At 55.2% G+C, this 13,255-nt stretch overlaps 2 protein-coding genes across 2 annotated transcripts in view; both read right to left on the minus strand.

Moving 5' to 3' along the window:
- Positions 1-543, minus strand: part of ZNF862 (zinc finger protein 862) — a 28,817-nt gene extending 28,274 nt beyond the window's left edge. Inside the window, exon 1 of the mRNA XM_074366804.1 lies at positions 304-543. Coding sequence (XP_074222905.1) covers positions 304-327 — 24 coding nt within the window. The 5' untranslated portion in view covers positions 328-543. The remainder of the gene's footprint in view (positions 1-303) is intronic.
- Positions 544-696: 153 nt separating this feature from the next.
- The window catches only part of SSPOP (SCO-spondin), a 56,786-nt gene continuing 44,227 nt past the window's right edge, over positions 697-13,255 (minus strand). The window contains exons 88-102 of the mRNA XM_074366803.1: positions 13,035-13,081; positions 12,483-12,761; positions 12,037-12,195; positions 11,771-11,887; positions 11,186-11,324; positions 10,837-11,039; positions 10,556-10,683; positions 10,310-10,452; positions 10,154-10,200; positions 9,063-9,283; positions 8,661-8,756; positions 8,450-8,510; positions 8,176-8,306; positions 6,537-6,687; positions 697-5,930 (exon numbers count right to left, since the gene is read on the minus strand). Of these exons, the coding sequence (XP_074222904.1) occupies positions 5,908-5,930; positions 6,537-6,687; positions 8,176-8,306; positions 8,450-8,510; positions 8,661-8,756; positions 9,063-9,283; positions 10,154-10,200; positions 10,310-10,452; positions 10,556-10,683; positions 10,837-11,039; positions 11,186-11,324; positions 11,771-11,887; positions 12,037-12,195; positions 12,483-12,761; positions 13,035-13,081 (1,945 nt within the window). The 3' untranslated portion in view covers positions 697-5,907. The remainder of the gene's footprint in view (positions 5,931-6,536; positions 6,688-8,175; positions 8,307-8,449; positions 8,511-8,660; positions 8,757-9,062; positions 9,284-10,153; positions 10,201-10,309; positions 10,453-10,555; positions 10,684-10,836; positions 11,040-11,185; positions 11,325-11,770; positions 11,888-12,036; positions 12,196-12,482; positions 12,762-13,034; positions 13,082-13,255) is intronic.

Raw genomic sequence — 13,255 nt, forward strand, 5'->3', positions numbered from 1 at the left:
GGGAAAACAGGAAGCACTTTCGCGTTTCTACATTGGGCGGGTCGCCCCCCCAACCCCCCAGCATCAACCCAGCGGCGACTCGGCTGACGGCGGCCGGGGAGGGAGGGAGGGAGCGAGAGAAACGCAGCGCGGGACTCGCCCGAGGCGGCCGCCCAAGTGCAGAGGAAGAGGCGGCGGGCGAGCGGGCGAGCCCTTCCCTGCAAGGCTGGCTCATCTGCGGGGACTCCGCCCGTACCGCCCGCCTCGCAGGCGCCCGGATCGGGGGCGAGGGAGTGGGAGGCCCCAGGGCCCTTCCAGGCCTACCTTCCCCGACTCCCCGGGCTCCATGGCCCCGCCTTTGGTGCCCCGTGCTGACCCCGCCACTGCCGCCAGGCCGCCCCCTCCCCCCGTGGCCTGGCCCGAGGGCGCTGCCGCCGCGACCACCGTGAGGACCGGGCCCCCGGAGGGGAGGGCGACCCGGTGAGGAGGGGGCGCGGCCTGGAGCCGACTCTCTCTTGTGGGGCGGGGAGTGGCACTCGCCGAGCCGGGAGAGGCGCGCCGCGGTCACTTGCGTCGCGTCGAGTGAACTGCTTTACGGCAGCCGCCTAGCCCGAGGCGCCGGGGCATCATGGGAAGCTCAGTCCAGGCTCGGTAAGCGGCTCTCAAAGCTGCTATTGGCTCCGGGAATTCGGGGTCCGGATTGGACGCCAAGCAGCTTGCTCTCGGCCCTTTCAGCCTCCCTCCCCGGCTATGGTTACTAGGTAACGTACCCACGACGCCCTCTCAGGCCCTGTAATAAGGGCAAAGTGCTCCGACTGGGCTATGAAGTTGCTTTCTCTTGCGTCTGTTCCCTCGCATTTAGTTATGTGAAGGAGGTTCTATTGTGTTCCCTCAGAATTCATATATAACCCCTATAGGATGGTACTTAGATGTGGGGCCTTTGGGAAGTAATTAGGTTTAGATGAGATCATGAGGGTGGGATCCTCACGATGGGTTTGGTGTGTTTATAAGAAGAGACACGGGGAACTTTGTTTCTCTCTGCCATGTGAGGAAACAGTGAGAAGGCAGCTGTCAGCCAGAAAGAGAGTTCTTACCAGAACCTGTCCATGCTGGCACTTTGATCTTGGACTTCCAGCCTCCATAACAGTGAGAAAATAAATGTCAGTTGTTTAAGTCACCCAGTCTATAATGTTTTGTTTTTGTAGCCTGAGCCAACTGAAACAGGAGGGGAAGAGAGGTGTTGTGTAGGAAGGGCAATTGGGCATAAGAAACAGCATCAGCAAAACCAGAAAGATGAGCAAATGGTGTCTATAAGGACAGTGTGTAAGACGGGAAGTTGTGGGAAGTGATGCTGGAGAGACACTGGGGCTGGATGTGGAAGGCACTGTGTACTGCCTTAAAGGACTTGAAATAAGTTTTTAGCTGGCAAACGGTATGGGCAGATTCACACTTCAGTTGCTCAGTACTATTGCAGAGTAGAGGGTGAATTTAAAAAGCAAAGGATAGAAGAGAAAAAAACCACTCTATAAATATATACTTGCTCTCCTTTCTCCTCTCATCTTCTTTAAAAGATGTAAAATTAAAGTAATAATTGTAACAATGCATTGTTTCACTTGTTATATATGGATGTAATATGTATAATAATAGTACAAATAATGGACAGTAAAGTGCAGAAATCTTAAGTGTACAACTCATATTTTTACATGTGTACCATATAGCCACCACCCAGATCAGATATAAAAAATTTGCAGCATTCTAGAAAGCTTCCCTGTGACCCTCTCATTATGTGTATGTGAAGGTAAAACTACAGAAAATAAGGAAATGATTATTATAAAAGTATTTTATACTAACTTTAGGAGAGAGGGAATTCAATATGGGTGGGAAGGGACCCCTGAGGGCTTCTGTGGTGAGAAGTGTTCTATTTCTAGACCTGGATGGTGGTTACCCGATATCTGCTTTACAATTATTTATTGAGTTGTTCATTTATGTTTTATGCACTTTTACATATGTGTGTTTTAAACTGCAATTCAAAGTTTTAAATAAAAATAAAGCAAATATAATTTATATTTAAATTTTTAATTAATTTATATTGCCATACTTATTGTTAAATATTTTGATTATCACCCCTGAAAGGTCCCAAGTAACCATTTTCCATTATATGATCCTGCTCTCCTGGCCAGGGTTGACCAGATTTAAACTCAGCAGGGCCAATGAGAATATCTTCTCTAGAAATGTGAGAGAGTTCGATCAGGTTGGTGGAACTGCAGTAGACTTTGTATTAGTCAGCTCAGGCTGCCATAACAACATAGACTGTGTGGCTTAAACAAGAGACATTTACTTTCTCACAGTTCTGGAGACTAGAAGTCTGAGATCAGCATGCCAACGTGGTTGGTTTCTGGTAAGACCTCTGCTGCTGGCTTGTGGCTGTGTGTTCATCTGACCTCTTCTTTCTGTGTACTGGTGGAGAGTAGGGGGAGGGGACAAGCTCTCTGGAGTCTCTTCTAATAAGGATGCTAATCTATCAGGGCCCCACCCTTATGACTTCATGTAACCTTAGTTACCTCCATAAAGGTCCTGTTTCCACATACAGGCACACTGGGATTTAGGGCCTCAGCATATGAATTTGGCAGGGGGCCCAATTCAGTCCACAACCTTGTTTTGAGCAGTCACCCTCTGCTAGGTGCACTCACTAGTAGCGGAGTCTGCATTACTGAGAAAGTACAAAGAGGGAGATGCACAACAAATGAGAAGGCAGAGAGAGGGCTCCAGATAGCCCTCCAGCCTCCAGCTCCCAGACTCAGCTATATCAGGACCTTGGAGAGCTATATTTCTGCTCATGCATTATCCCTGTATCTGTATAACAAATTCTCATCTGTAGATTAAAAATTTGGAGGTGAGGTGGTTGAGACGGCCAGGGTAGATAATTCTTTCCACAAGTTTTTCAATGAAAGTGTACAGAGAAATGGGGCAGTATCTAGAGGGGAATGTGGGATTGAGGCCAAGGGCCAAGATGTGAAGACACAAAATCCTGTTTCTATGTTGGTGGAACGGGAACTGATGGTTCAGCAAAGATGGAGTGATGCAAGGACCCAAGTCCTTGAGGAGGCAAGAGGACCGAGGACCAGAGTACAGGGGCCCTTTAGAGGGGTAGGAGTGCTTCTGGATGATACCAGAGGGGAAGGAGGAGAAGATGGAGTAGGTGTAGGTTTGTTTGTAGGTTTACTGAGAGAATTCCCATCTGATGATATCTCAATGAGACAAGATCATCTCAGGAAAATGCAGAGGGGGAAAAAGTGGAGGTGTGCCTGGTCATCTCAGAGAATGGGAAACAGCTGATGGGGAAACATAGCAAGTCGGATGGCCAGTTGAATTAAAAGCCAATTTGAGTTTTGTGATCACAGATTTAAGGTAAAAACAACCTATTTACTCTGTCTAGAAGCAAAAAACTTGGGCAGATATTTTGGTTGGAATATTGCCAGGTGGATATGAATGAAGGGATAGAAAAGTGAGGGAATGAATGGAATTTGCAGTGGAGTGGCCAATAATAATTATAGAAAGGTGATTCTCAGTTCCAGCTAGGTGCGCATTGGAATTACCCATGGGGCTTTCAAAGAACCTGATCTGATGGTTCAGGATGGAGCCTGGGGATTGTTATTTATTAAAAGCTTCTCAGGTGATTCTAATTTGCAGTTGGTGTTGAGACTCACCATGCAGACCAGGAATCCTGATGGAAGACAGGAGGCGGGGTAATGAGAAGTGAGAACTTGGAGGGGTCAATGGAATTGAAATCACAAAAACAGTGATGAATGACAGCAGTGGGGGTGAGAGAAAGTAAGCTGGGATGAGAGGAAGTTATGATCAGTGAGTAAATATTTGCACGTGTTTGAAAATGGTCAAGTCGTAGGAGTGGATTCCCAAGGTGAAATGAAGGAGAAGGTCATGACAGGTGAGGAAGCAAAGAATATGAGACTGAAATTTTAAATGGATTATCCACATGGACACTGAAAATGTGTGGAAAGAGGTGAAGTCTTTGGAGATGGGGAAGGACTACAGGGAGCAGGATAGGGTGGTGTAGCTAGGTGGCACAAGCTACGCAGGAAGAGGGCTCTTTGTGGGAGGAAGAGGGAGAGCTGGCCAGCAAAACCAGGAGAATGAGCATCACAAAAGGTGAGCGTTTCTCTTCCTGGCCCTGAGTTGGAATTTGGGAGAAATACCAGCTTCCAGGTGGGCGGAGACTCAGGGAGAGATGATAAGTGATATTCAGGTTGATATTCTGGTCAGCAGTATATCCAAGTGCATAGCATGTGTATTGAAGGACAGAAACCAAGTGGACATTCAGGTTATAATGGCTGCTTTACTATCAGGAATGCCAATCCTTTTACACAGTTTCCTTCCCAAATATTTCTGATAGTCCTCCATTGAGGGATGTATGTGATTTTTTTTTTTTTTTTGAGTAAAGATAGGTTTATTTAGAGAGATACATACTCCGTAGAGTGTAGGCTGTTTCAGGAGGCAAGAGAAAGGCCACGAGGTGTGGGGGTTGGGTGTTCAGGTTAAAGTAGAAGTAGATACACAGGGCATGGGCCATCTCTGAAGACAAAGGAGCAAAAAGAGGCGGCCATATATGTGATTAAGAATGAATAATTATCATTGGTTTCCTGTTAGAAACCTGGTGGGAAGTAGGGACCCCAGCCTGGCCTTGAAGCCATACTGAGACCCTGACTAGCCATGCAGCCCTACTATGGGAGGAGGGATTTCTAAATGCCCTCCCCCGAGAGATGTCCCACCCTAACTCCTGGGGCCTGTGGATGTGATGAGATATCACTTCCTTGATTGTGGTACACTGTGTGGCACAACTGACCTTAAAATGGGGAGAGTATCCTGATCTGGGTGAACCCAATGTGCACATGGGGTCTTTGAAAATCAGAGTTTTCTCTGTCCTGGGCAGAAAGGAATGCCTTAAGGACAAATATTTTCTGACTCATGTCAATCACAATTCTGTCCACGCAACTTTTAACGACCTCGTGGCTTTTTGTCTTTGTAAACCCATCCGCTGTCTCTTTCTCTTCCTTGGACCACTCCTTCAGGGTTACCCAAATCTGTGTCTCCTGAATTGCAATTCTTAAGACCCCAAATAAACTTATTTGCAGCCTCCTGCAGTATTTATTTTGGTTAACAGATGAATCTCCAAATCATCGTGCTAATCCAAAGCTGCTAGACATTTACATGAAATGTCCAGAAAAGGCAAATCTGTTGAGGTAGAAAGCAGTTTAGTGGCTGCCTGGGGCTGGAGATGGGAAGGATGGATTGTAAAATGGGCTTGAAATAATGGAAATGTTCTCTAACTGGATTGTCATGATTTTGTGCAACTTTAGGTATTTTCTGTAAAAGTCACTGAAGTGTAAACTTAAAATGGGTGAATTTCATAGGATATAAATTATACCTCAATAAAACTTTATAAAAGGAGGAGGAGAAGCACACATCAGCATGAGATGAGTGGATCTTGTGTGGAAATGCCCACCACAGCTGCAGCTGACGTCAGATGGGTTGTGGGATGCAACCTGGAGCCCTAGAGATGACTTACACCAGAGCTCTTCAGACTTGACATTCACCGGCTACAGATGGGGTAACTGAGGCTCAGATATGGGAAGTGACTTGCCCAAGTTCACTAGCACGGCAGGTTCATAGAGGTTCCCTAGGAGACAGTCCTTGTGCTGGTCCAGGCCAGGGCTCAGACCCCTCCTTCCTCCCCTTCCCCTCTGGGCCCAGGGATGCAGACTCTGCACACAGGCTTGCTGCCAATGTCACTTTATTTGGAATATGCTGGAGCCAGGGCATGGAGAGGATGGCTGGGCATGGGAGGAGGGGTCAGTGCTGCTGAGACAAGTGATCACGTGAGGAGCAGCGGGGCCTCATCCAGTGGAGCCATCAGCGCTTTGAGAAATCACCTCCTGGAGGACAAATGAAGGGCAGATGTGCTAGCAAAAAAAGGCAGAGTGGTCAGGCCCGGAAGGGATGCGGCTGGAGAGAGGGCCGTCTGAGCCAACTGGCAGAAGAGGAAGGAAGAAGCTCCAGGAAGAAGCCCAGAACAAAGGTGGGCTCTTGCCCTAAGCTCCATCCACGGGGTATCAGCGCCTGGGTTTCTCTCTCACCTGCCACACATTGTGGCCTCAGGGTATCATATACCAGGTATTTAACAAGAACCAGACACTTCCCACTGAGTCCTCTCAACAAGCCTGTGCAGATTGTCAGCCCGGTTGTAAAGATGAGGTCATGGAGACTCAGCAAGGAAGAAATAGACAAGCTGGGATTTGAATCCAGTATGCCTGACTCCAAGCACCCAACCTTACTCTTGATTGGGGAAGAAATCAACACGAATGCTAAGAAGGGGGATGGGGTGGAGCAGAAGGACTCAAGAAGGATCCAGCGAGGGGATGTTGGGTAACGCCCAGCCTGGCCCCGCTCCAGCCAGAGGTCAGCCCACTCCAGGCCTCCGGGGACCCCGGCCCCTCCCCCGCCCTGCCCCCGCCCCCTCCAGGACCCTTGTGCAGACGCACCCTGGCACTCGCTGCACTGGCAGCTGTGGATGACCGGCAGCACCACCAGCTCTGTGCGGCCGCCGGGGCAGTGAAGGTTCAGGATCCGCACGGGGTTATCGGGGTCCAGGCGGTAGCTGCAACAGTCGCACTGGCTCTGCAGGTACGGCTCCTGGGCGAAAGCGGGTGGCTGAGCCAGGGAGGCACCAAGCGGAGGAGTCGGCCCAAACCACCTTCCTTTCCTCTCTTGGCCCGTCCTATCCCCGCAGAGCTGGGCCGAGGGACGGCCAGATTCCCAAGGTCTCAGATCCCACATCTCGCCAAGCAGGACAGCCGGGCAGGGAAGGGATGTGTCACCACCAAGTCCCAGTTTTCCCAGAAGCCCACCTCCTTCACTCCAGCCCCCACCTGTCTGGCAACCAACAACTTTCAGGGTAAATGAAGGCTTTTAACACCATCATCACTGCATCCCATCAGCAGAGGGAAAAGACACAGCCTCTACTGTAAGCCAAGAGGCTTCCAGCCTAGTTGGAGAGACAGGCTAACAATTTCTGAAACTACAAATAATGAAGTCCTAAACTGCACAGTCGGATCGAAGTGCAAAGTGAGTTCTCACTCCAAAGCAGACACTCTTGCTCTCTGATTATGTGGTAACTCTGTAAGTCCCACTGAACGTTTGCTTTAATTTTATGTATAATTCTATTTTAACTTTATGTTTAAATAGGTAATACATTTACACAATACCAAGTTTAAAAAAACTACAAAAGATTCAGAAAAAAAGTAACTGATTCTATCCCACTATCATTTTTCCTCCCAGAAAAAATTTCTTAACTACTCTCTTCTCCTCACTCTGTTTTAAAAAATCCAAAAGTGATTTGGGAGGCATTCCCAGGAGGTGCAGGAGTGCCCAGGGGAGCAGGAGAGGGGCCAAGGGTTGAAGACCAGGTAGGAAAGCACCTTTGTCTTCCAGGAATAGATGACCTTGGCCAGGTGGGCCAAGGCGGGAGGGAATGGCCAAGCCACAGGTGACCCGAGGCCAGGCCAGGTGCCGAGGTTCTGTTCTGGCTGGACCCTGGCCAGGACCCAGCTGCAGCCACAGCCTTCCAGGCTCAGGGCTGGGGGAGTGAGGGGGAGCCCAGAGCCCCTGAGAAGGGCCGCCCAAAGGAGCAGGTCTGGCCTTTCTGGGTCCAAGGAGAATGAGGGTGGAGCACAGCTCCATCAGTCTTTGGGGAAACATCGGGAGCAAGGCTACCCGTGAAATGCCTGTCCTTCAAGCTTTCACTCACTGTGTAATGGGTTAACTTAGCTCTTCCGTGTCTTTCTTTGTTGTCCTGGCTTGCTTGCCTTGTGAGGCACAGTTGGCTGAGGGGCAGGCTGTGCGGGGCGGGGTGGGGGACCAGGGAGAAGCGGGACAAGGCCCCCGGGAGGGGGCGGAGGCCTGCAGCAGCCTTCAGAGCCCAAGCCCAGCTGAGGTCACTGGGCCAAGAAGCAGGTGCACCACCACCTTGGTGAAAACTCACCCCGGCTCTGATCAGCTGTTTGCCCCTAAGATGGACCTCATCCCTCATGTCCCCTGGGCTTTGCCTGGGTTCTATGCTCGCAGCTGCAGGCCCTTGGGGGCCTCGGGTTGACCCCACAGGCCTGCAGCCCCCTTGCTCACCTCAAGCAGGACGTTGGTGCTGGACGGGCAGTGCCCACTGCAGTAGGTCACTTCCACCTGGTCCAGGTAGCAGGGGCCCTTGGTGAGGTTGCGAAGCTCGGTGAGGTGCCGGCAGGAGGCAGGCTGCTCCTCTGGGGAAAGGGCAGGTAAGTGGCAGGAGGTGAGGGGAGAGCAGAGAGAAGGCCGTGATGAGGGGCTGGTGCAGGGGTGGCTCAGGAGAAGGGCCCAGAGCAAGGACAGGTGCAGCAGGAGGTGCCCCAGGTCCCCTGCTTACCCGGAGTCTCCTGGCGACAAGTGAGACAGCAGCTCCCTGGCTCCTGCACAGCCACCTCGCCCTGCAGAGGGTGTGGTCCCCAGTCCACTCAGGAAGACGGCTCAGAACCCTGGCACCGCCTGCTTGAGATCCTGAGACCAGCCTCTGGGGAAGGACCCAGAAAGGAGCCCGGGGAGCCCTCTGAGAGGGCGGCAGGGCTGCAGGCGGGTACCTGGGCACAGGTGAGGAGGGGGCAGTGCTGGGTGCAGACACTCCTCCCACTGATGCAGCGGCAGCTCTCACAGGCCTCCTGCCACTCGGATCCAGGCTGGGGAGAGTAGGGAGAGCCTCCTCTCCATCCCTCCTCTTGCAGATTTTCCTCTTAGACTACCCCAACCCAGAACCCAGCCTGGGGGCCTAGCCAGGGCAGTGGCCTGGGACTGGCGTTGGCAACAAGAGTTGCAGGAGGTGGGCCATTAGGGGCCAGAGACTGTCCCAGGTGATGGCTGATGGCCCAGCTGCCCTCTGCTGTGGGCCAAGAGTAGGAGGAGGAGCCAGTGCAGTAAAGGGACAAAGCAGTGGATGGGAGGCCTGAGTCAAGGACTAGGTGGCACAGAGGACTGAAGTGTCTCACCGGGTGGGCATGCCCGTGATGCCAGCACTCGCAACGGTCCCAGGGCACGCAGGGACCCGCCTGGCTGCGGAAGTGCCCCCGCTGGCACACGCAGCCTGGGACCTGCCCCGCACTGCAGTTGCCCTGAGTCTCTGTGGCGTCGGGCTCCCGGCACGTCTGCTCGCAGAGCCCCAGCTCCCCGGGGGCCAACTGCTGCTGCCACATTTCCCCGGGGGGGCACTCTGCCAGGGAAGACCAGCCATCCCACCACTCAGGTCAGCCCTGGGTCCAGCCTCAATGCTTCCCCCTCCCACGCTGGGCACCCTTGGGTCCCTTCTCCCCTCCCTAGTGCTGCCCACTCTGCTCCAGCAGCCTCCAGACTTCTAGGTCTTCAAACACACCTCTCTGCTCTTATCCACCCTTCCAAACACTAGTGAGGCCCAGCTTGGATCTTGCCTCCTCCAGGAAGCCTCCCCTGACCAGTCCTGTCCACCCCACCCTCTCCATTCTCAGCACCAAAGTCACATCCTGTGGATACAGCTTGTGTCTGTGAGCCAGACACTGTCTCCTGTCTCCACCCGTTCTGGTGGCCAAGTCTGCCCTCAGCAGCCAGGCTGGGGGTGCCTGGGGCTTGAATGCCTGTGAGTCTCTGAATCCACTCAGAGCCCAGTGTGGCACATGTGGGCCCTTAGCAAAGGCCTGTGGACCCTGATTAGTTGGGAGTGACACAGCACAAAGCAGACACCATGAGTCTGCAGACTGCCAGGCAAGGGTCCTGTTTCGGCTCAGCCTCTAGACCTCAGTTTCCTCGTCTGCAGGGAAAGAACCCTCCACTTCCTGCATCACTCACAGCCTGGCTCAGTGTGCACACAGTGTACCTGAAAAATGCCCCCAACCACCCAGTGGGGACCACACTAAGTGTCCAGGGAGCACAGGGCAGGGAGTGTTGGCTCTCAGCCAGGGGATGGGAGTCTGTGTGGACAGAGCAGGGGACAGGGCTTCCCGAAGGAGGTAGCATTGCCTAGGACAGGCAGGCTCCACTCCCCATACGAGTGCCAGCCTGGTCTTGGCTTTGGAGGGACCAGCAGAGACCTGGGTGGCCCACATCTCACCCTGACAGTCAGCGAGGGAGCAGCTGAAGGCCCCATCTTGGCAGACACTGGGAAGACAGAAGCTTGGGTTCAGACACCTGCCATGCCCTCCTCCCCACACCCATTCCCAGCCACCCCTCCCTCCACGCCTCCCTGCCCCCCCCCCCCGGCGCTCACCAGCGGCTGCAGTTTTGGGTGAGTACAGTCCCTGGGGGCAGCTCCCGGGCCTGCTCTTCGAGAGTCAGGGTGAGGCCCCAGGGCAGAGAGAGCTGGGTGCAGGGGCAGGCGGCGGGGGGCACACACGTGCCATTGTGAAGCAGCTGGGACAAGGAAGGCTCCCGTTACACTTGGACCGACCGCCGCCTCTTCCCCCGACCAGCCTGCTCCCCCACGCGGGGGTCTGGGCACAGTGTCCACACCCACCTGCCCTCCAGGGCAGTCACAGCCCAGCTGGCAGGGTTCCTGCGCGCAGAGGGTGCCAGGCTGCAGGTGCGAGCAGAGGCGTGGGCAGGAGGTGGCACAGGTGCTGAGCAACTGGCCAGGTGGGCACTCTGGGGGGGTGGGGGCACAGACTGTGAGATGGAATCCCAGAGAGGGGGCTGCCTCAGGACCCACCGTCTGCCTTGGCAATTGCCAGCTGGGATGGGCCCTGTGCTCCGCAGCCATCGAGGGAAGGGCAGGCACCCACTGTCCTGGGTGCTCACCAGGGCAGGGCCGCAGGTTACATTCCTGCTGCTGCTCCGTGTCCTGGGCCTGGCACGACGCACTGCTGGGACCCTCCTTGCAGCTCCGATGCCGCTTGGTGGTGCCCCCACCACAGGGAGCAGAGCAGTTGCTCCAGGCTGACCAAGGCCCGAGGGCTGGGCACTCATGACGGGGGCACACCAGGGACCCATTGACACAGGTGCTGTGGATCAGGGTGTGCAGAAAGGCACTCTTGAGTCAAGGTGAACGGAGCCTTTGCTCTCCAGCAATGCCCATCACCTTGGCCTGCCCCAAGCTTCCCACCCAAAGCTCCCTGTCCTCTAGCTTGGCCACCAGTGGCAGCCGTACCAGTTTCTGCAGTCCAGCTGCACCATCTCGGCCGGAGCCAGCACCCATGAAGCGTTGGGGCTGGGGAGGCCACAGCGGCAAGAAGACATTGGCACACAGTGCCCGTCCTGTATCAGTTGGCCAGGGGGACAGCGGCAGCCTGGGAGTGGGGGTGGGGCGGACAAGCAAGATTGGATGCTGGGGAGGCTGCACTCGATAGACCCCTCAGCCAGCCAGATGGAGTCCAAAGCCTCAGGAAGCCCTGGGGCACCCTTCTTCCCACCCTCTCCCTGCACATCACCTGGTCTCCACAATATCTCCCACCACCTGAGGACAGGAAGGGGCCTCTTTAGCCTGCCCTGGGAGTGGGCACCCCCCTGGGAACCCCTGAGGCTGCCAGAGAGCATCCTCAGGACATAGGCTGCTTGACTAGGGGCAGGACCCTGAGCTGGCTGCTAAAGTGACCCACGTATCCACTGCCGCCCTATAACTCCTGACCCAGCGGTCTGCCCGCCCTGGGTCACGTGCTCTCTGGGAGCAGCAGGCGGCAAAGCAGGAGTGAGCTTCCCCGGAGCTCCCCGGCCGGTGTGGGCGTGGCCTGGCCACCTGGGTGGCACGGTCCCTGCAGACACTGCACGTGGTCCCAGAGGTCGACACAGCTTCTAGGACACTGGTTGGCACAGTCAGGGGTGGGCACGGTGTTCCGGGCCTCACAGCTTTCTCCTGAGGACCAGAAGGTAGGAGTCTGTTGGGACATTCTTGAGTCCCAGCCTTCCACTGTGCACCTCCAGGGACTGAGGCAGCACCCCCGCCAGGTGCCTGTCAGACCCTGCAGTCCCTGGTCCCTCCTCCGGATGCCGGGACCCGGTTACCTGGGCAAGGCCCCATGTTGCAACTCTCTGTCTGAGCCCATGGCCCCCGGCAGCCCCCTCCAGGAGGACCCCCAGCTTCTCTCCAGCGCAGTCGGAACCCCCCACTGCAGGGCATCTGGCAGCGGCTCCAGGGCCCCCAAGAACTCCACCGGCATAAGTCTGGGGAGATAGAATGGAAGTCAGTTCCCAGGCCCACCTCCCTCCTCCCTACCTCCTGCTGCAGCTCTGTACACACTCTGCTGCCCTGAGTCCCAGGATCCCTTTCTCTTCCAGCTGCTGCCCCATCCAGCCTCAAATCCAGCAGGCCCTGGAGGCTAGCAGAAAGGTTAGCAGGTCAGCTAACTGCCGGGACACTAACCAGAACAATGCAGCGCAGCTCTACCTGGCCAGCCCCCTCAACCTGATTCCAGGCCCCTCCCCCTGTGGCCTCTGTCCCTCCCCATCACCTAGGCAGGCTCCAGGGTCTGGGCACAGGCGTTGCTGGCTGAGTGGCACAGTGCAGAGGTCTGGATCCCCAGCCCATGGCCTCCCCGTCTCAGGGTCCAAGCAGAGGCGGTGGCGGTGCTGCTCCGAAGCCAGCGTGGGGGCCGAGGTCGGGAGGAGGCCCGCTGGGTCCTGGGGCCAGCGCTCCTCTAGGGCAGTCCTGGAGGCAGGTGCCAGCATGCCGGGGGGCAGGCAGGGCCCACAGGGTGACCACTCTGACCAGCCGCTCAGAGGCAGAAGACCTAGGAGAGTGGCATGTGAGCATCCTTCCCAGGGACCCTCCTCCAGACCCAGAGACCACAGTGGATGGGGAAGGAGGGGCTCGGGTTATGACCAGGAAGGTCAGGAAACAGGAAAGGCTGAGGGATGTGGAGCGGGGGCCAGGTTAAGTTGACCCACCATCCTGGTTTGTCTGGGAATGTCCTGGTCCTAGAAATGAAAGTTCCCCAAACTCCCCTGCCCCCACCCAAGTCTTGGGCAAACAGGGACAGCTGGTCTCCCTAGTCCAGTGTTACCTCGACATCCCTGGCTGGTGCATTGCAGCTCCCCACGCTGGCATTCACTGTGGGAGGGGGCGGTCAGGGTGGGCTCTGGGAGGCAGGACCCAGTCCAGAACGGTGGGTGGGGAGCTCATGCAGGGTACCATGCAGGGCTCTGGGCTCATTTGGAGCAGGATGAGGCTGGGACTGGGCCCGTGGGATGGTTTGGCCTTCTCTGCAGGGGTCAGGCTGCCCTG

This window comes from Camelus bactrianus, chromosome 7 (genome assembly GCF_048773025.1).
Source record: "Camelus bactrianus isolate YW-2024 breed Bactrian camel chromosome 7, ASM4877302v1, whole genome shotgun sequence".
Taxonomy (NCBI): Eukaryota; Metazoa; Chordata; class Mammalia; order Artiodactyla; family Camelidae; genus Camelus; species Camelus bactrianus.